This window comes from Amblyraja radiata, chromosome 9 (genome assembly GCF_010909765.2).
Source record: "Amblyraja radiata isolate CabotCenter1 chromosome 9, sAmbRad1.1.pri, whole genome shotgun sequence".
Classification (NCBI taxonomy): Eukaryota; Metazoa; Chordata; class Chondrichthyes; order Rajiformes; family Rajidae; genus Amblyraja; species Amblyraja radiata.
In genome coordinates this window covers 13741812-13762602 of record NC_045964.1, presented here as the reverse complement: position 1 = coordinate 13762602, position 20791 = coordinate 13741812, and the positions used below count along the sequence as shown (strand labels likewise).

Here is a 20791-nt window from a genome sequence, read left to right as displayed (position 1 = left end):
CCCGCTCAAGTTCAGTCACGTGCTTCCAATACAGTAGTGACCAGAACTATGGACAATATTCCAGGTGTGGCCTAACCTATGTTTTATAAATTTGTCCAAAGACCATCATGCTCTAAACATCTATTCCCCAGCTAATGAAGGCAGGTGTCCCATATGCCGTCTTTAACATTTTTTCCACCTGTGCTACTACCTTCAGGGATCCCTGGACGTACTCCAAGTCCCTCTGTTACTTGTGCAGGAAGGAACTGTAGGTGCTGGTTTACACTGAAGATAGACACAAAATGCTGGTGTAACTCAGCGGGATAGGCAGCATCTCTGGAGAGAAGGAATGGATGACATTTCGGGTCTGAAGAAGGGCTTGACCTGAAACGTCACCAATTCTTTCTCTCCAGAGATACTGCCTGTCCCGCTGAGTTACTCCAGCATTTTGTGTCTCTCTTCCTTCTGTTACTTGCTAGCTCAAGGGCTCTACTATTTATCATGTATATCCTAGCCTTGTTAGTCCATCCACTTATCAGGGACAAGCTGTACACCGTGTTGCCCCAGATCTCCAGAGGTTGGGTGTATTGGATACAGCACTGTTGCTAGATTCCTGGGACATGTTGGCCCTCGATTCCCAAAAGATGAGATGTGATGTGATGTTTTTTTGCTTTGAGGTAATTTTTTTCTGACTTCTCCTGCCTGTTTTTGCTGCATCTTAGCCCAGTGGTACTGACTTTGTTGCATTGCTTCCTGAAACCAGACTTCGATCGCAGTGTTAAATGAGTTCAGAACTGGCTATCTTTTTTGGAAATGCTATTTCAAGGAGTGAATCAGCCCCAGAACCGCGCCCCTCGCTGGTAATGGCCAATCCGGGTGCAAGAATGGATTGGCATCTTGCCCAGTGATGATGTTTAAAGGGTGACTGGAAACTGAGTTTGGACAGAGATCCTGCACTGAACTGGACTGTGTTAAACGCAGGGCATCCAAGTGAGTCTTTCATCTTCATTATCTTTGTATTTCCACTGAAACGGTGCCGTGCTATTTACAATGCCTCCGCAGCTAATATCTCTCTGAACATAACTGGTGGTGACAAAGTGACACATTACAAACTTCGATGTAATCATTTTGAATTTCTTGTTATTCTTTCCATCTTTCTTGTAAAGATCTGTCGCTTACATAGAAAATAGACCATTGAAAAGTACAGCACTGGAACAATGGTCCTTGGGCTCACAATGTTCCGGATGTGATGCCACGATAAACTAATCCTAAGATAGACACAGAGCTGGAGTAACTCAGTGGGACAGGCAGCATCTCTGGAGAGAAGGAATGGGTGACGTGTCTGAAGAAGGGTCTCGACCCTAAACGTCACCCATTCCTTCTCTCCAGAAATGTTGCCTGTCCGCTGAGTTACTCCAGCTTTTTGTGTCGATCTTCGGTTTAAACCAGCAACTGCAGCTTCTTCCTAAACTAATCCCAGCTGCCTGCACATGATCTATACCCCCCCCATTCCTTGCAAATCTAGATGCCTATCTAACAGCCTTTTAAACGTTACTTGACGACTATATATGAAATTATTCAGTGGAATTCTTTTCAAGCCTTATCCAAAATATTTTTACCTCAATTATCTTTTCATTGTTGGATCCTTAGGACCCTGTCTAGTAGTAGATATCTCCCGCTGCCATAATGGTATTTCTTTAAAAGAGTGATAAACACTGCACACAATATCAAAAGGTCTAACAACTAATGTGTTGCTTATGTCCTACATTTCATAGGACATTGGCATAGCTAGAGTCGGATGTTCATCCCAACAAGTTCACTGAAACATTGCAATCTTGGAGTTGTACAGCACAGAAATGGGCCCTTGAGCCCAATAGGTCAATCTACATCAATCCCATTTGCCCACATTCGAACCATGTCCTTATATGTTTTGCCTAATGAAGTGTCTTAATACCTCTTAAATGTAATGGTTGTATCTGACCAGCTCCTCTGGCAATGTGTTCTTGACCTCAACCACTCTCTGTATAAAACAAAATGTATTCCTCAAATCCGTTCTCAGTTTAAACCTATGTCCTCTTGCTTATCTTTTGACCCGAAACGTCACCCATTCCTTCTCTCCAGAGATGCTGCATGTCCCGATGAGTTACTGCAGTATTTTGTGTCTACCTTACATTTACGTCTAAGGTAGACAAAAATGCTGGAGAAACTCAGAGGGTAAGGCAGCATCTATGGAGCGAAGGAATAGGCGACGTTTCAGGTCGAGACCCTTCTTCAGACTAAGTCTATTTGTATACATTTACACTAAGTCATTTATATATATCACAAACAGCTGAGGTCCCATCACAGATCACTGTGGAACTCCACCGGTCACAGAATATCAGTGCCAGCCAGAATATCTTCCCTACATCACAACCCTCTGTCTTCCATGAATAAGCCAGTTCTCAATCCACATGACCAAGTCATTGCGAATCCCACACATCTTAGTCTTCTGCATCAGCCTAGCATGAGGGACCTTCTCAAAAGCCTTACTAAAATTGATATATATAACATCCACCACCCAACCTTCATCAATCTCCTTTGTCACCACAATCAGGTTACTGAGACAGAGACCTGCTGCATACAAAGCCTTGCCGACTATCCCTAATTAGCCCATTCTCTTCCAAATGGGAGTAAATCCTACTTTGAAGAATTCTCTCCAATGGCTTCACTACCACTGATGTGAGGTTCACCGGGCTATAGTTCCCTGCATTATTTCTACTTTCTTTCATAAACAATGGAATATTGACCACTCTCCAGCCCTCAGGACCTCGCCTGGAGAAGAAACAAAGATCCTTGTCAAGGTCCCCACATTCTCCTCTCCTGCCACCCTCAATAACCTGGGGTAGATCCACTCAGGCCCTATGGACTTATCCACTTAAATGTTCATCAAGAGCCTCTGCACCACCTCCTTCTCGATCTCAAACTGCCCTAACACATATAACAAACTACCCTAACATCCTCTTCCTTTCACCCTAGCGGCATAAACATTGACTTCTCCTCCCCTGTCTCCTCCCCTTCTCAGCTCTCCCTCAACCCTCGGGCTCCTCCTCTTCCTTTCTCCTTCCCGCCCCCCCCCCCCCCAACCTACATCAGTTTGAAGAAGGGTTTCGGCCCAAAACGTTGCCCATTTCCTTCGCTCCATAGATGCTGCTGCACCCGCTTAGTTTCTCCAGCACTTTTGTCTACCTAACATATTTGTATTCCCCACACTAATCTCCTTGTCCTCCAAGTCCTCTACTCGGTGAATACGGATCCAAAGTATTCATTTAGCACCTCACCTACATCCTCTGCCTCCAAGCATAGATTCCCTCCTTTATCCTTCAGCGATCCTACCTTCTCCCTGGTCACCCTCTTGTTTTTAACGTATGTATAAAAAGCCTTGGGATTTTCCTTAATCCAATTAACCAGTTACATTTCATGGCCCCATTTGGCCCTTCTAATTGGCTGCTTGTGTTCTTTGCTACTCACACACCTCACCTGATGCCACCATCTTAAACCTGACATGTGCTTCCCTTTTCTTCCTGATCAAGTTTACAATCTTGGTTATCCATGATTTCCATACCTTTCTGTCCTTATCCCTCATCCTTATTGGAACATGCTAATCATGCACTTTGATCAGCTGGCCCTTAAACGACTCACACATGGCATCTGTGGACTTACCCAATAACAACTGTTTCCAATCTACCCTCTTTAGCTCCTGCTTAATGACATTGTGATCTGCCTTGCCACAATTAAGTACATTCCCATGGATTAAGGATTTTTTATTTGGGAGGTCAATACAAGTACGAGTTGGAAATCAATACTCAGGAACATTAGATATTGAAAATGGAACACCTCAAGGGAGCATAATAAGTCCTTTACTATTTTTAGTAATGATAAATGATGTATATGAAGAAATTGTAAATGAAATGGGAGTTTCACTGTTTGCGGATGATGGGGCAATCTGGAAAAGGGGGAGAAATGTGAAGTTTATTGTGCAGAAACTACAGAGGGCTATAATAAAGGTACAAGAGTGGTCATATAAATGGGGATTCAAATTTTCTGTGGAAAAGACAAAGATAATGTTTTTTACTAGGAAGAAAATTGGTAGTGAGGTTAAACTAAAATTATATAACCAGGAATTGGAGAGAGTAAAATACTATAAATTTTTAGGTTTATGGTTTGATGAGAGGATTACATGGATGGTTCATATTCAGAAAGTAGTGGACAAATGTAAGAAGATACTTAATGTAATGAGATGTTTAGTTGGATGTGATTGGGGGGCAGATAGAAAAGCTTTGAAGGCTATATACACTGGGTTAATTAGATCTGTGTTAGATTATGGTTGTGTGGTGTATGGGTCCGCATCAAGTACTTCTCTTAAGAAAACAGACAACATTCAATATCAGGCATTGAGAATATGTACAGGTGCAATAAAAATAATTGCAACAGTAGCATTACAGGTTGAAATGGGGGAGATGCCTCTAGAGATGAGAAGGATACAGCTTTCATTGAATTACTGGATTAACCTACAGGGCCACAGTCAAGAACACCCAGCACAAGTTACTGTCAAACCATGCTGGGAAAAGGAGAGAAGGGAAACAAAAAGTTTTGGATGGACAGTGACCCAGAGAGCATTACAAATCAGCATAGCACAATTAAATGTTGTTCCAACGGTTCCATTACCTTCAATTCCACCTTGGATACTTCCAGATGCAACAGTAGACTTTACAATATTAGAACAGAAAAACAAGGATAAACAACATATGTATAATTCAGTCATCATACAGGAATACATTGACAGATACTACAGTTTTGTCCAAATTTATACAGATGCATCAAAAGATTCAGTAGATAAAGTAGGAGTAGCATTTATTGTACCAGAATTTCACATCAAAGTAGGGAAGAGGATCAATAATGAGGTCTCAGTATACACAGGTGAAATGATTGCAATATTGTTAGCGGTACAGTGGGTCGAGGATACTAGGCCTTTAAGGACAGTTATTTGTTCAGATTCAAGTTTAGCAATAAAGAGTTTACAGCACAGCCATTCAGACAATAGACCAGACATTTTGATTGAAATACAACAAACACTATTCAGAATTCAAATGATGGGGCTTACAGTCATATTTTTATGGGTACCAGCACACATTGGCATTAGAGGAAACGAAATGGCAGATAAGGTAGCAAAAGAGGTTACAAAAAGAAGTAAGATTGATTTAAGTATTAACATAGGTAAAACTGAAATCAAAGACATTATTAAGCAAAGACTGAAGGAAAGATGGCAAAAGCAATGGGAGGAAGAGCGGAAAGGACGGTGGTTCTACAGAGTCCAGAGGAAAGTGGGAGAAATGAGATGTGCAGGAAAAAACAGAAAAGAGGAGACAGTAATTTCAAGAATTAGATTTGGACACACTGGTCTGAACAGTACACTTTTTATAATAGGCAAGCATAATACAGGCAGATGTGAATACTGTGGGCAAGAAGAGACAATAGAGCATGTCATTGTACATTGTGAGAGGTATGAGGAGGAGAGAGGACGGATGAGTGAGCAGTTCAAAAAAGAAAGAGTACAATTTGATTTGGTAGATATTTTGCAAGGGAGTTCATATAAGTGCTATCAAATCCTGTTGCTTTTTCTTAGTGTAACCAATTTGTTCGGAAGGATATAGGTCATTAGTATATGTAATGGTGTTGTTTGATCCACACTCCATGCCAGTTGGTGGCGGTAATGCACCAAAAAGGTTTTTTGCCAACCGCCAAAAAACACTACATAGAAGAAGAAGTACACTCCCCCAATATCCAAACCATGTTAAAACTTATGGTTAGACACAAAGTGCTGTAGTAACTCACTGGGTCCACGCTGACCACCGAGCACCCACATCCCATTTTATTCACTCCATATTCTCATCAACTTCCTTTTTGCCCAAATTCCACCCCTCACGTACAAGCTAAGGGCAATTCACACTGGTTAGTTAATCTGCACGGTGGCGGGAAGAAGAAAGGAAGAGGCGGAGACAGTGGGATGTGGGAGAGCTGGGAAGGGGATGGAAAAGAGGGAGAAAGCAGGGACTACCTGAAATTGGAGAAGTCAATGTTCATACCGCTGGGGTGTAAACTACGTGAGGTCACCGCAAAAATTGAGGAAATACTTAGCAAATGACCACAGAGTACGGTCCATAAACCAGGGGTGCAACGATGAGCATAAAACACAGAACATAGAACATAGAAGCGTACAGCACAGGCATAGGCCCTGCAACCCACTACGCCTGGCCCTGTGCTGAACATGATGCCAGGTTAAACTATTCCCGGCCTGCATGTGATCCATATCCCTCCATGTCAATATGCCTAACAAAAAGCCTCTGAAAATCCACTATCGCATCTGCCTCCACCACCACCTCTGGCAGCACATTGCAGGTGCCTGTATAAAAATCTCCCTTATGTTTTATTTCCTCTCACTTTAAAACTATGCCCTCTACTCCTTGACCAAGGTGGACCTCAAATGAAGGTTTGCTTGTCCTCCCCAAAACTTTAAAAAAGTAAAAATCTTTCCAAAAATAATTAGTAAGATCCAATGCAACTCATACCAATAGCGAGGAAAGTCCCGTCCATTCCGTGGTCAGTCTTTGCCCAACTTTTGTCTAGTCTTAGCGCAGAAACATTAAATTGATAAATTCACCTTTCCAGATCACAAATTGCTAAACTCTTATTCTTGGTGTAAAAAGGTGACTTGGATAAACAACTGAAGAAACAAAGAAGACCAGCATTGGGAAGAATCTCCTTGGAGGTACTGAGAGTCTGTTGGAAATCGAGAATTAGTTTGAGGAGCAGGATGATGGCTGAGAGCAAGGAACGGCCCTGTGAAGATCTCCCTGAGGAAGACCCTGAGGGCCATTTTCCACCCTACCTGACGAAGACCTTTCCGTTTTGTGGCCATCAAGTGAAGATCAGTCGGTGCATTGGTGACAATCTCGGTGTCTCGGCTTTTGTTTGGGATTGTGTAAGTCTAAATACTTCTTGCGAACATCTAGAGAGATGTATAAAATCATGAGGGGAATAGATAAAGTGAAGGCACAGTCTTTTTCCCAGGGTATGGGAATAAAGAACTAGAGGGAAGAGGCTTAAAATGATTGAGGAAATGATTGAGGAGCCTTTTAGGAGGGACATTTTTTTCCACATGGAACGAGCTGCCAGAAGAAGTAATTGAGGCAGGTACAATAACAACATTTAGAAGACATTTGAACACGTACATGTCTAGAAAAGATTTAGTTCCAAAACAAATTTATGACGCAGTACATAATGGGCGACATAGTCTACAGCCCTTGTGATGGTGGATCTGTTTTCCTACAGGAGCCCTGCTCCAGCCAAGCCTGCTGCCCTCCATATCACAGCCCCCCACCCAGCATCATTCCACTCTAGAGTAATTTCCCTGGCTTCTCCACTCTTCCACTCTATGCAAAGGGTTGTCATTAGGAATGAAACACTCTGGTTTTGGGTCCTCTTCGCTTTCCTCTTGCCCACAGACCCCTTTGCGAACCTTCCACTATCATCCTCTCCCTCTTCCATCCTCCCCCCTCCTCCCTCCCAAATCCAGCACCAAGCTTATTCAGGCCCTGAAATATCTACTGGACTTTCACCAACTTCCTTGGACATTGCTCCCTTCACCTGCACTTCTTCTAGAGATTAATGCACTGCATTCAGTGTTCACAATCTGATCTCCTCTACGTTGGAGAGACCAAACACAGATTGGAACATTGAATTGTGGAGTACGTGAGATCTATCCACAGGATGATCCTTAGCTTCTGTTGCCTGCCACTTTAATTCCCCGCCACAGACCCATTCTGTCTGTGGACTCCTGTGTTGTAATAATGAGCCCAACACAAGGTTGAGGAAGAACACCCCATCTTCCATGTGGGTGAGTCGCTGCCTTCTGAATGTTCTGACTTCAGGAAACTCATGTTCTCTATGGGGTTGGACAGGCTAGATGCAGGAAGATTATTCCTGATGTTGGGGAAGTCTAGAACAAGGGATCACAGTTTAAGGATAAGGGGGAAGTCTTTTAGGACCGAGATGAGAAAATCATTTTTTACACAGAGAGTGGTGAATCTGTGGCATTCTCTGCCACAGAAGGTAGTTGAGGCCAGTTCATTGGCTATATTTAAGAGGGAGTTAGATGTGGCCCTTGTGGCTAAAGGGATCAGGTGGTATGGAGAAAAGGCAGGTACAGGATACTGAGTTGTATGGCCTACTCCTGCATCTATTTTCTATGTTTCTATGTTTCTATCTCTATCTGAGCCTGTAATCTTTGTTGTAAGTCATCCATCCAAGTACTGGCTCAGTTTATCTCCCTCCTGCTGGAATTATTCCATAGTCCCACAGTCCACAATGCCTCCATTCCTTTTCCTCACTCTCTAGCCTTAGCTTAATTGAAGAAAGTACCAAGTCCACTCTCCTTAACAGCCACCATAAACATGTCAACTAAATGACCTAATTTGCCACACACATCCCCTTGGCAACCCTGCCCTCATCCTATCGGAGATATTCCTTTTGTTCAACCCATCCCTTCCCACCCTCCTTGCAACTTAAAACTAACTTGTTTTTCTGTCTCTCACAGTTCAGACGAAGGGGCTTTGACCAGAATCGTTAACTCTGTTTCTCTTTCCAGATGCTGCCTGACCAGCTGAGTAGTTCCATCATTTGCTTTTTTTATTTCCGACTTCCCAGCACCTGCAGTTTTTTGATTTTCATTCACAGAATCAGTTGCACAGTGTTAACATTACCCCTTCAGTCTACCTTGTCTACAATGACCACCATGTGACCATACACTAATCCACTAGCCTGCATTAAGTCCATTTTCCTCTATGCCTCTTACACATTGTCACTTTTGCCCCTCCCCTTCTTTTCACTTTCTCCTTCCTCAAGATGAGGCCTTCTGATCCAGAGCTTCCGAAATGTCCTTCTTCCCGAAATGCAGCTTCCCATCTGCCATAATTCCTCTATATCCATTCTCACCAATCCTCCTCCACTTGATTCAGAATAGCAATGAAGCTCCTCTGTCTCTACTGTTCACCTTGCCACCCATCACATCTAGCACGTCATCCTTTGTCATTTCCACCTCCAGCCACATCTTCACCACTTCCCCCCCTTTCTGCTTTCTGAAGGGACCACCACCTGGTCCATTCAAGAACAACATCTCATCCATTTGGATCGCTTACAACCATCCCAGAGGTATGAAAACTGAAACTTTTCAATTTCAGATAACCTACACCCTGGGGCTCTCTTCTCACACACTCCTGTCTACCTGCGTCTCCTCCTCCTTTGTTTACCATTCCCAGATCCTCCCCCCTCCTCCACGCAGCTTTATCTGCCCATTATTTCTGTCCCCCATACCAAATTGGTTCCACCTTTCACCCCCCCAGTCTCTGACTTACCCCAGTGTGTACAGCTACATATCTGTTTCTACAGGTGCTGATCGACCTGCTGAGCTCCACCAGAGTCCTGCTTCTGTTCTAAATTCCAGCATCCATGGTCTCTTTCATTCTCTTTACCCCCAATTCCTCTGCCTTACTTGTTCGACTCCTTAAAATGATGCAGTTTACCCTGCATCCCTCTCAAGCTCTTTGTCACTTTTTGTATATACTTATGCTTGTCCGTTCCTCAACTCCTGCAGAACTCCTGCCCTGTCTTGTTTTCAAAGTAATGTAACCACCCCCTTCTGGCTTCAGGTGCACCGATCCCATTTGCACACGTCTCACTTTCTTCAGAAACAGTCCCAGCGATCCAGATATCTAAAGGCCTCTCTCCTGCACCATCTCTGCAACCTCCCACTCGCACAGTACAGAGCACCTGGGCTATTCCTGGAATGTGGATGGGATATTTCCTCATGGGATAATCTAGAACTAAGGTTTGCAGTAAAGGGTCTTGCTTCAAGTGAGAGATGAGGTATTTTTTCTTCTCTCAGAGAGCCCAGACTCTTTAGAACTCTAATGCTGGATATGGCAAAGTCTTTGGTTATTTGTTACCAGGAGGTGAAGAGAAGCTTCATAAGGGGGACAACGGGTTTGCAGAGTCAACATAGAAACATAGAAACATAGAAAATAGGTGCAGGAGTAGGCCATTCGGCCCTTCGAGCCTGCACCGCCATTCAATATGATCATGGCTGATCATCCAACTCAGTATCCTGTACCTGCCTTCTCTCCATATCCCCTGATCCCTTTAGCCACAAGGGCCACATCTAACTCCCTCTTAAATATAGCCAATGAACTGGCCTCAACTACCTTCTGTGGCAGAGAATTCTAGAGAGGTTAGGATTGGAACAGCAACAAACCCATTAAAGGGCAGGGTAAACTCAAGGGGCCGAGTGGTTTGCTCCTGTTCCCAACTCATTTGTTCATACCGGCAGGGTGGTACAGTGGGTGGTGATTTCCATAGATGTCGCTGTGTCCTCTGCTGGGCTCCACAACAGCCCAGGCAGGGGAAGCATCACTCCAGCCTCAGGGCTTCTCCATCATGAGGCCACGCGGCCTTCATTACGTGTAGGATGTCCAAACGGTCGGGCTGGCAGCTGGAATTACGGGCCAGGATTTCAGAAGCAGTGGCAGACCTCAACACAACATGATCGTGGCACATCTTCCCTCTCCAGTTCAGTTCATCAGTCCCTCTAATATTTAGATGTCTATTAGTCTTTCCAATGACTGCACACCCTCCACAGCTATCCCAGGGAGAGAATTCCAAAGATTCACCCTCTGCACAAAAAGTTTCCTCCACATCTTGGTCTGAAATGAATTGTAAACCCTTCCTCTGAGACCATGACCCCTATTTCCAGATAGCTCAGCCGTGGTGATCATGTCACCTGACGTGCAGCCTCCACTCTGCAAAAAAACAAATTGTTGAAGTAACTCAGCGAGCTGGGTACCATCCGTAGAGGGAAATGGACAGATGACACTTCCGGTCGGGACCCATCTTCAGTCAATAGACAATAGACAATAGGAGTAGGCCATTCGGCCCTTCGAGCCAGCACCACCATTCACTGTGATCATGGCTGATCATCCACAATCAGTACCCTGTTCCTGCCTTCTCCCCATATCCATTGACTCTGCTTTCTTTAAGAGCTCTATCTAGCTCTCGCTTGAAAGTATCCAGAGAATTGACCTCCACTGCCTTCTGAGGCAGAGAATTCTACAGATTCACAACTCTCTGGGTGAATAAGTTTTTCCTCGTCTCCGTTCTAAATGGCCTACCCATTATTCTTAAACTGTGGCCCCTGGTTCTGGACTCCCCCAACATCGGGAACATGTTTCCTGCCTCTAGCGTGTCCAATCCCTTAATAATCTTATATCAATAAGATCTCCTCTCATCCTAAATTCCAGTGTATGCAAGACCAGTCGCTCCATTCTTTCAACATATGACAGTCCAGCCATCGCGGGAATTAACCTTGTGAACCTACACTGCACTCCCTCAATAGCCTGCTGATCATTTTGATCCATGATGTTGCTTGACCCACTGATTCCTCCAAAACTTTATTTTTTGCATCTGCAGTCTCTTGCGTCTCCATTGAGGATATTTCTGCTCTGTGTCAAAACTCTGCATAACCTGGGGAATACTGTGCAATCTGCAAACTTAATTGCCATGATTATCAACTGCTGAAAGATAGATTTGGTGTAAGGTGTAAGGGGCAAAGTTTAAAGGAGTTGGGTGGGGAAAGTGTTTTTACGCATTGAATGGTGGGTGCCAGGAACGTGCTGCTGGCAGTGGTGGTGGAGGCAAATACAATAGTGGCATTTAAAAGACTCTTAGGTGGGTACATTGATATACAGGGAATGGAGAGATGTGGATCATGTGCAGGCAAGTGACATTAGTTTAACTTAGCATTATGTTTGGCACAGAAATTGTGTGCCGAAGGACTTATTCATGCTGTACTGTTCCAATGAGGTAGGTTGGGAGATCGGGACTACACTCTTTGTTTATTAGAGGACTGTCTGATGACAGCGGGGAAGAAGCTGACCCGTTATGCAAGAGATGATGGCAAAATGTGGGACACTGATTATTTCAGAAATGTGAGTGAATGGGACAGAGAGTGCTGAAGAAAAGGGAGGTGAGTGAGATGGCCTGGCCTCCTCTCCTCCACTCCTGCAATTCCTGCTGCTTCAGTGCGTTGGCCTTGTTGATCCTGATCAATGCCTGCTGTTTGCTCTTTCCTCAGGCCCTCACACTCTGCCAGTACTTTGAGCAAGAGAAGATGAGTTTCTCGGGACAGAGCGTGATAGAGCTGGGATCAGGCACTGGGATCGTGGGGATTCTGGCAACCCTGCTGGGTGAGTTCACAGGACATCAACAAGATTCAACTGGCTTGCTAAAAGGCCAAAAAATCCAAAATACTATATACTTTAACCCACCAAGTCCATTCCGACCATCCATCACCTGTTCGCACAAGTTCTACATTATCCCGCTTTCTCATCCACTTCCTACATACTAGGGGCAATTTACAAATAGCAATTAGCCTACAAATCTGCACATCTTTCGGATGTAGGAGGAAATCGGAGTATCCAGAGGAAACCCATGCGTCACAGGTGGGACGTGCAAACTCCGCACAAGCAACACCCGAGGTCAGGATCGAACCCAGCGCTCTGGTGCTGTGACCCAGCAGCACTGCCGACTACGCCACACTTGCTGCCCTTTGTTAACATGAAAGAGGGGAAATGGACAACAAGAGGTCAAGGCCCAGGGGCAAACGTCATGGTCCGGCCCACACTTCACACCTTATGCATTAGCCATGCTGTGCTTACATCCAGCCACAGCTATAACGCTATCTCTTATGTTCAAGACCCCCTTTGTTCGGGAGGTTGGGGGTTCAAACCTGCATTCCAGAGATTGGAAATCCTTGCGAGCCGACATGTAGAGGTGTGCCAGGGAGTTAAAGCTCCACCTGCTCTGCTAACAGATGCCGCCGCATTATTTGAAAAGCATCAAAACAGGAGCAGGCCATTCAGCCCCTCAATTCTCTGCTGTAATGACCTTAGAACTAATGTTTTGTAACATAGAACAGTATAGAATATAACAACCCTTCAGCACAGAAATGTCCGTCCTGAACATGATGCACGTTAAACTAATGTCCTCTGCCCACACATAATGCCTATCCCTCCAATCCCTACATATCCACGTGCCTATCTAAAAGCCTCTCAAACATCACTATTGTATCTGTCTTCATCGCCACCCATACCAGCGCGTTCCAGGAACCCACCACTGTGTAAAAATAATAGCCCCAGACATCTTTTATACATTTGCCCCTCTCACCTTAAAATGATGCCCTCTCGTCTTTGGCATTTTCACTCTTCAGACTGTCTACCATATCTAAGCTTCTCAAAATGTTTATGTATTTCCATCAGGTCTCCCCTCAACTTCTGATTTTTAAGAGAAAAGAATCCAAGCATGTCTGACCTCTCTTTATAGGTAATACCCTCTAAGCCAGGCAGATTTCTGGTGAACCCATTCTGCAACTGGCATTTCACCCCATCCAAAAACACCTTTGGGTAAAAAAAATCACTTTCAGATTTTTAAATAATTTCAGGAGAGGGGAGAATTTCTTCTTGCTCAAAGCCCCCGCCTCTCAGATTAGAATACGTTTATTGTCATTGCACAATACTGTGCAACAAAATTCCATTGCATCTCCTTCGTTTAAAAAGAACAAAACACAACAGCCATTGACTCACATATACACAAAATCCACATAACATATATGCATAATAAATAGGTATTAAAAATATTTTAAAAGAGTATTGCGCATTATCTTGCACCCCGAATTATATTGTGCTTCCCCAGTGTTCTCTGTTAGAAATAAGTTATTTTATCGCACATGGGTAGAAACTATTTTAGAAACTACCGGTGCGAGCCTTCAGAGATGATATTAGAAACCAGATAAGGAAGATTCTTCCTTTTACCCCTGATCTTCCTCTGTATAAATCAGCTGCCATCCATCCTCAGTAGCGATGCGACTATGTTATTGTCCACATTCAGGACAGTGAGAGGAATAAACATGTCATTGTACTGACCCTCACCACCAGGAGACTGGGTTGCTGTGGAAAAAGACCTCACTCTTTCTTCTCTCTCTGTCAGGTGGCCGAGTAACTCTGACTGACCAGTCCCATATTTTGAAGCAAATCAAACACAACCTGTCCATCAATCTTGCTGCTTCGGGAGGATACTCTGCCACAGTCAGAGCCCTTTTATGGGGCGTTGACCACACGCTCTTCCTCGATGACTATGACGTGATTCTGGGTTCAGATATAGTCTACTACCCAAACGATTACCCCCACCTGCTGCAGACGCTGCGGCACCTCAGCAAGAAGACAACGGCCATTTACCTGTCGTCGGAGCTGAGGGGATGCAGTGTAACTCGGAGGTTCCACGAGGAGCTTATCACCCAGTACTTCAACTGTGAAATCGTGCACAGAAATGACATTTCCAATATCAACGTCTACAAGTTCACATTGCGCAGCGAGGAAGCTTGTGCAGAACGGCCAAAGCCAGAGTAATCTACATCTCCAGACTCAGGCAGGAGGAGCAGCCTCTGGTAACAATTTATCAGGAATGCACACGAGGACTTCTAAAATTACACTGAAGTATTCTGCAAACAAACACAGAATTCAGACCACATGTTTATGCAGTGCAGCAGCCTTTCCCCCCCCCCCCCCCCCCCCCCCAACATCATCAGCAAATACTACAATTGCTTTCTCCTTAACTGACTTCCCCAGAAAGACACCATACTATTTGTCTGAATAACTCCCCTTTCAAGCAAATTGCACCTTTCTCTGGTAAACAACACTCCCTTGAGATCCTCATGGATTGATTAGTATAAATACTCCACACATGAAAACGTCCGGGGAGATATTGTTTGAAACGGGGTGGAAACATTGATGTTTCCCGTCATTTGAGTAGCTCAGGAACATCATGCAAGGGAAGGTTGCTATTAGATACGACACCCGAAGGCTGCTGTCCAGGTTGTGCCTGGCACTGAGTGTTAAGGAACAGGCTCTATTGACCAATGCCAGCTGCAGATCTCCATGGCAAAGATGATGATGATGATGATGATGATGATGATGATTCCTTTATTGTCATTCAGACCTTTCGGTCTGAACGAAATTACGTTGCCTGCAGTCATACACAGTAACAATAAATAACAAAACATACAATAAACACAAATTAACATCCACCACAGTGAGTTCACCAAGCACCTCCTCACTGTGATGGAGGCAAAAGTCTTAGTCTCTGTCTCTTCCCTCCTTGTTCTCCCTCTGCGCTGAGGCGATCGATCCAGGCCGAAGATGCCGCTCTCCAGTCCAGCGGACCTCCGTGGTGATGTCGCCGCTGCCAAAAGCCGGAACGCCGTCTCCGCTCCGAGTCGGCCCGCCACAGCCTCAGCTCCGAGTCCCGCTGCATCAGCTCCGAGTCCCGCTGCATCAGTTCCGAGTCCCGCAGCCACAGCTCCGAGTCCCGCAGCCTCAGCTCCGAGTCCCGCAGCCTCAGCTCCGAGTCCCGCTGCAGCAGCTCCGAGTCCCGCTGCAACAGCTCCGAGTCCCGCTGCCCCAGCTCCGAGTCCCGCAGCCTCAGCTCCGAGTCCCGCTGCAGCAGCTCCGAGTCCCGCAGCCTCAGCTCCGAGTCCCGCAGCCTCAGCTCCGAGCCCCGCTGCAGCAGCTCCGAGTCCCGCTGCAACAGCTCCGAGTCCCGCTGCCCCAGCTCCGAGTCCCGCAGCCTCAGCTCCGGGCCGCTGCAACAGCTCCGAGTCCCGCTGCCCCAGCTCCGAGTCCCGCAGCCTCAGCTCCGAGCCCCGCTGCAGCAGCTCCGAGTCCCGCTGCAACAGCTCCGAGTCCCGCTGCCCCAGCTCCGAGTCCCGCAGCCTCAGCTCCGGGCCGCTGCAACAGCTCCGAGTCCCGCTGCCCCAGCTCCGAGTCCCGCAGCCTCAGCTCCGGGCCGCTGCATCAGCTCCGAGTCCCACTGCAACAGCTCCGAGTCCCGCTGCCCCAGCTCCGAGTCCCGCAGTCTCAGCTCCGGGCCGCTGCATCAGCTCTGAGTCCCGCTGCATCAGCTCCAAGTCCCGCACTCAGCTCCGGGCCGCTGCCGAAAGCTGGAACGCCGCATCAGCGAGTCGGGCCACCGCAGCCTCGGCCCCGAAGACGGCCAGCCTCGCGTTGGTAAGTCCTGGCTGGCTCTGCCTCCGGAGCCTCGAGGTCGGTCGCAGGTTGGGGACCGCCAGCTCCGCCATTAGGCCTCAGCGCAGACGGAGGCAGAGAAGGGGGATACGACAAGAAAAAGTTGCATTCCCCCGAAGGGAGAGACAAAAAAACATGTTTCACCCCCCCCCCTCTCTAACACAACCTAATAAACTAAAACTTAGCCTAAACAAGACAAAAAAAAAAAAACCCAACAACAAAAAAAAGTAAAGACAGCCGGACTGCAGGCGAGCCGCAGCTGTTAACAGCGCCGCCACTTACGGATGTTCTAAGTTAGCTAAGTTCTCCGCAAAAAATTCACTATTGTCCATTTTACGCTCTGTTCCACTTCAACAATTCCAGATTTGCCTGTCAGCCACATGTGTTTAAAGATTAATCGTTACAAGTTAATCTTTACTCAGAGAGTGGTGGCTGTGTGGAATGAGCTTCCAGTGAAGGTGGTGGAGGCAGGTTCGTTTTTATCATTTAAAAATCAATTGGATAGTTATATGGATGGGAAAGGAATGGAGGGTTATGGTCTGAGCGCAGGTATATGGGACTAGGGGAGAATACGTGTTCGGCACGGACTAGAAGGGTCGAGATGGTCTGTTTCCGTGCTGTAATTGTTATATGGTTATAAGTGTTGGACCTTATCTTTCAGTTTGATAGTTGTAATTGTGTAAGAAAACCACATTTATTTATTTTTTAGCTTCACCAATTTCTCCCTTTTTTGCACTCTTTACTAATGTCTCTTCACCATTTTCTCCCTTTTTTTGCCTTCTGATTGGCCATGTCTCTCAATCGTTGTGTTGTTAAGGGGGCAGCATGAAGCCTGGCCTCTCTCCCTAGACCTTGCGAGATGTTTAGAAGGTTGACCTTCCAAAGACAATCCCAAAATATTTTATAAATACATAAGGGGAAAAAGTTTAACTAGAGAGAGCATGGGACCTCTCAAGAATCAAAGCAATCACCTCTGTGTGGAGCCACAGGAGATGGGCAAGGTCCTAAATGAGTATTCCTCCTCTGTATTTCCTGTGACTGTTTTCCTGCCACAGGCTGTGAGGCTGCTAAACAGTCACTCTGTACTCATAGTCACCTGATTCTGCGGCTTTGCACTGACATTCTAATAACTCTGGCACTGGCCACTCAAATCAGCTGCCCTGGACATTTTAATGATTGTTTTTACTGTATTTTAATGTTGCTGTTTTTACCTGCTTTTAACTATTTCTACTGTTTCATCAGGGACTGGATTGTTTTTACTGTTATTATGTGTGAAATGTTTTAAGTTTCATGTGCGATGCTCCGGTATTCCCTGGGAAACGTCTTCTCATTTTGCACTGTACAACTGTTGCTTTGCAAGATGACAATAAAGGTTGATTGATTGATATTTACCCAGGAGAAAGACAATAGGATGGAGGAAATTGGAGCAGTCACTGGAAGTGTCTTGAGAGCAGTCAGGGTTACCGTCAAAGAAGTATTGAAGGTACTGTCGTGTATGAAGGTAGACAAATCTCCATGGCCTGATCAGATATATCCGAGGACATTGCGATAAACTAGAGGAAATTGCGGGAGCCCTGGTTGAAATTTACGAGTCGTCCTTAAATACAGGAGAGGTGCCGGAAGACTGGAGGGTGGCAAATGTTGTGCCTCTTTTCAAGAAGAGCTCCAGGGAAAATGCTGGGAACTATAGGCCGGTGAGCTTAACATCTGTAGCTGATAAGTTACTGGAGAGTATTCTGACAGATAGGTTATACAGGCATTTGGATGGGCAAGGGCTAATTAAGGACAGTTAGCATGGTTTTGTACGTGGGAGGTCATGTCTCACAAATCTGATTGATTGTTTTGAAGATGTGACCAAAAAGGTTGATGAGGGCAGAGCTGTAGATGTTGTATACATGGACTTCATTTCAGTAAGGCGTTCGACAAGGTTCCGCATGGTAGTCTGCTCTGGAAGGTTAGATCGCATGGGATCCAAGGAGAGATGGAAATATTCTCTCCACGTATGAATTACAGGATCGCATAGACCCTTGGGCCAACTTCACCTGATGACCCTAATACTAGTCACCATGATCTGGACTCCACTGCTTGAGAGGGAGATGGAATCAGATTTAATAGTAATTTTCAAACAGGGAAACATTTACTGGAAGAGGAGTAGAAATAGAATTAATTAGATAGCACGCCGAGAGCAAGGCACTGCTACAACGTCATCTTTCTGGGCAGAGTCTCCCGTTGCCATCCTGGACCCCCCCATTGTCATTATCTGATCAGAAACTCAACTGGACTGGACACACAAATACAGTTTCAGTTACATTTATTGTCACGTGTACTAAGGTACAGTGAAAAGCTTTTGTTGCGTGCTATCCAGTCAGTGGAAAGACAATACATGATTACAATCGAGCCATTTGCTATGAGTAGATACATGATAAGGATGGTACTGCGGCTTCAAGAGCAGGCCAGAGATTGGGTGTCTGCAAGGCACAATCCAGGAGTGTGATGAAACACTGTCAGCTTCCAGCAGCTCCAACGACACTCAAGAGAATCTACACCATCCAGATCAAAGCTGCTGCTTGCTCGGCACCCCATCCTGCATTCTAAACATTCAATCCCTCCACACAATGGCAACATTATCTACCAACTACAAAATGATGAATAGTTACTCATCCAGGTTACTCCCATTGCCATCCCCATGGGACTAAGGACAAGGCAGAAGGTGCAGTGGATCGCCACCACCTGCAAGTTCATAGGGTCATAAGTGAGAGGAGTAGAATTAAGCCATTCGGCCCATCAACTCTACCCCACCATTCAATCATGGCTGATATATATCTCCCTCCTAACCCCATTCTCCTGCCTTCTCCCCATAACCCCTGTATGGTACTAATCAAGAATCTATCTATTTCTGCCGTAAAAATACCCACTGACTTGGCTTCCACAGCCTTCTGTGGCAAAAACTCCACAGATTCAACACCGACTACAGACATTTCTCCTCATCTCCTTCCTAAAAGATCATCCTTTAATTCTGTGGATATGACCTCTAGTCCTAGACTCTTCCGCTAGTGGAAATGTCCTCTCCATATCCACTTTATCCAAACCTTTCACTATTCTGTACGTTTCAATGAGATCTCCTCCAAGTCATGTAGGAGGTAAAACCGTGCTTCATCATTGGTGGGTCAACACTTTGGATCTCTCTCCCTGATAATACCATGGACATCCCTTCACCAGAGGGATGGATGGCAGTGGTTCAAAAAAGTGGGTCACCACCACCACCTGCCCAAGGGCAATTAGGGATAGGTGGTGATGCCTAGATCCTGAAAATAAAAAGAGGTCTGAAGAAGGGTCTCAACCCGAAACATCACCCATTCCTTCTATCCACAGATGCTGTCTGTCCCGCTGAGTTACTCCAGCATTTTGTGCCTATCTTTGAAATAAAATTAAATATAGCTTGACAAATAAATTTGTCAATATTGAGAAATCTATTCTTAGTCTGTGCTATAAATTATTTAATGGCCTATTTTGAAGATGAATAATAAATAAGTAGAAACATTTAAATGTTAGTTTTGCAGGTAGCGTAAAGAGTTCAGGCGAACAAAGGAGGGGCATAGGAGTAGACGGTTGGGAGATCGAACAGCAAAGGAGAACAGGAATGTATAGGAAGTAACTGCAGATGCTGGTTTACACTGAAGATAGACACAAAATGCTGCAGTAACTCAGCGGGTCAGGCAGCATCTAGAAAAGGAATAGGTCTCGACCCAAACTGTCACCTTTTCCTTTTTTCCAGACATGCTGCCTGACCCGCTGAGTTATTCCAGCATTTTGTGTCTATCATAGGAGAACAGGAAGTTGGAAGACAGGGGGAAGAGGGGTAGAGAGAGGAGGGAGGTGAGGAAATGGACATGAGGAAGGAGCAGAAAAGGATGGAAGTCCAAATAACGAATGGCAGAGGCTGGGAGGAGAAACAGACAAAGGGGAAAGCACTTGGCATGTCAGGCGGTGCCTGCAGAGGGAGCAGTACACAGTTGAGGTTCCATGTCACTGGCATTTCCCCCGAAAGGAGCAGAAATGAAACAAGTTTTCAGTTGCAGTGAAAGGTGGTGTGGGGAGTAGAGGGCAAGGGGAGTGTCAATGATCTGATAATCAGATGGCATGTGGGCAGGCACCAGCATTACAAGTGGTGACGGTGAAGGAGGGCAGAAAGTGTGGTCTGGAGTCAGTGTAAGCGAGGAGACGAGCTAAGCGGAGGTTCACGAGGCGGAGAGAGGAACTACGTAGAGAGGAGGAAGGAAAAAAGCCGAAATGTGAGGTGCAAGACCTGATATTCACAAAATGTTTCAATCAATGTGCAATCCTCTGGGTATCTCTTGTCAGCTGAAGGATAAACACAAAATGCCATGATGACGAGAGGACAGAAATTACTCTCTGAGTTGGGGTAAGGGTGATTTCAATATCACAAAACAGGACCATAAAATTAGACCAGCGGCAACGACTGACAGTAAACCCACATCTAACAAGTCGAAACAGAATGAGTGAAAATTCAGGCCATCATAAGGATCAATGGACTAAACAGTAAATTCAAGGATCTTTTTACACAAGGG

The 20791-nt window shown here is 45.4% G+C and overlaps 1 protein-coding gene across 1 annotated transcript; it reads left to right on the top strand.

Annotated features, from left to right (window-relative positions):
* Window positions 1-824: 824 nt before the first annotated feature.
* LOC116976802 (EEF1A lysine methyltransferase 3-like) lies at window positions 825-15057 on the top strand. The gene is made up of 4 exons (XM_033026724.1): window positions 825-969; window positions 6685-6997; window positions 12200-12311; window positions 14110-15057. Exons 2-4 carry the CDS (start codon window positions 6830-6832, stop codon window positions 14526-14528), a joined length of 699 nt encoding a protein of 232 aa, XP_032882615.1. The 5' UTR covers window positions 825-969; window positions 6685-6829; the 3' UTR covers window positions 14529-15057.
* Window positions 15058-20791: the final 5734 nt, after the last annotated feature.

Excerpts from the sequence above, each read along its gene's own strand:
- LOC116976802 (XM_033026724.1), top strand. The coding sequence starts at position 6,830 with ATGATGGCTGAGAGCAAGGAACGGCCCTGTGAAGATCTCCCTGAGGAA. Across the intron at positions 6,998-12,199 it reads CGGCTTTTGTTTGGGATTGT|GCCCTCACACTCTGCCAGTA; the intron begins GTAAGTCTAAAT and ends CTCTTTCCTCAG. Across the intron at positions 12,312-14,109 it reads GATTCTGGCAACCCTGCTGG|GTGGCCGAGTAACTCTGACT; the intron begins GTGAGTTCACAG and ends TCTCTCTGTCAG.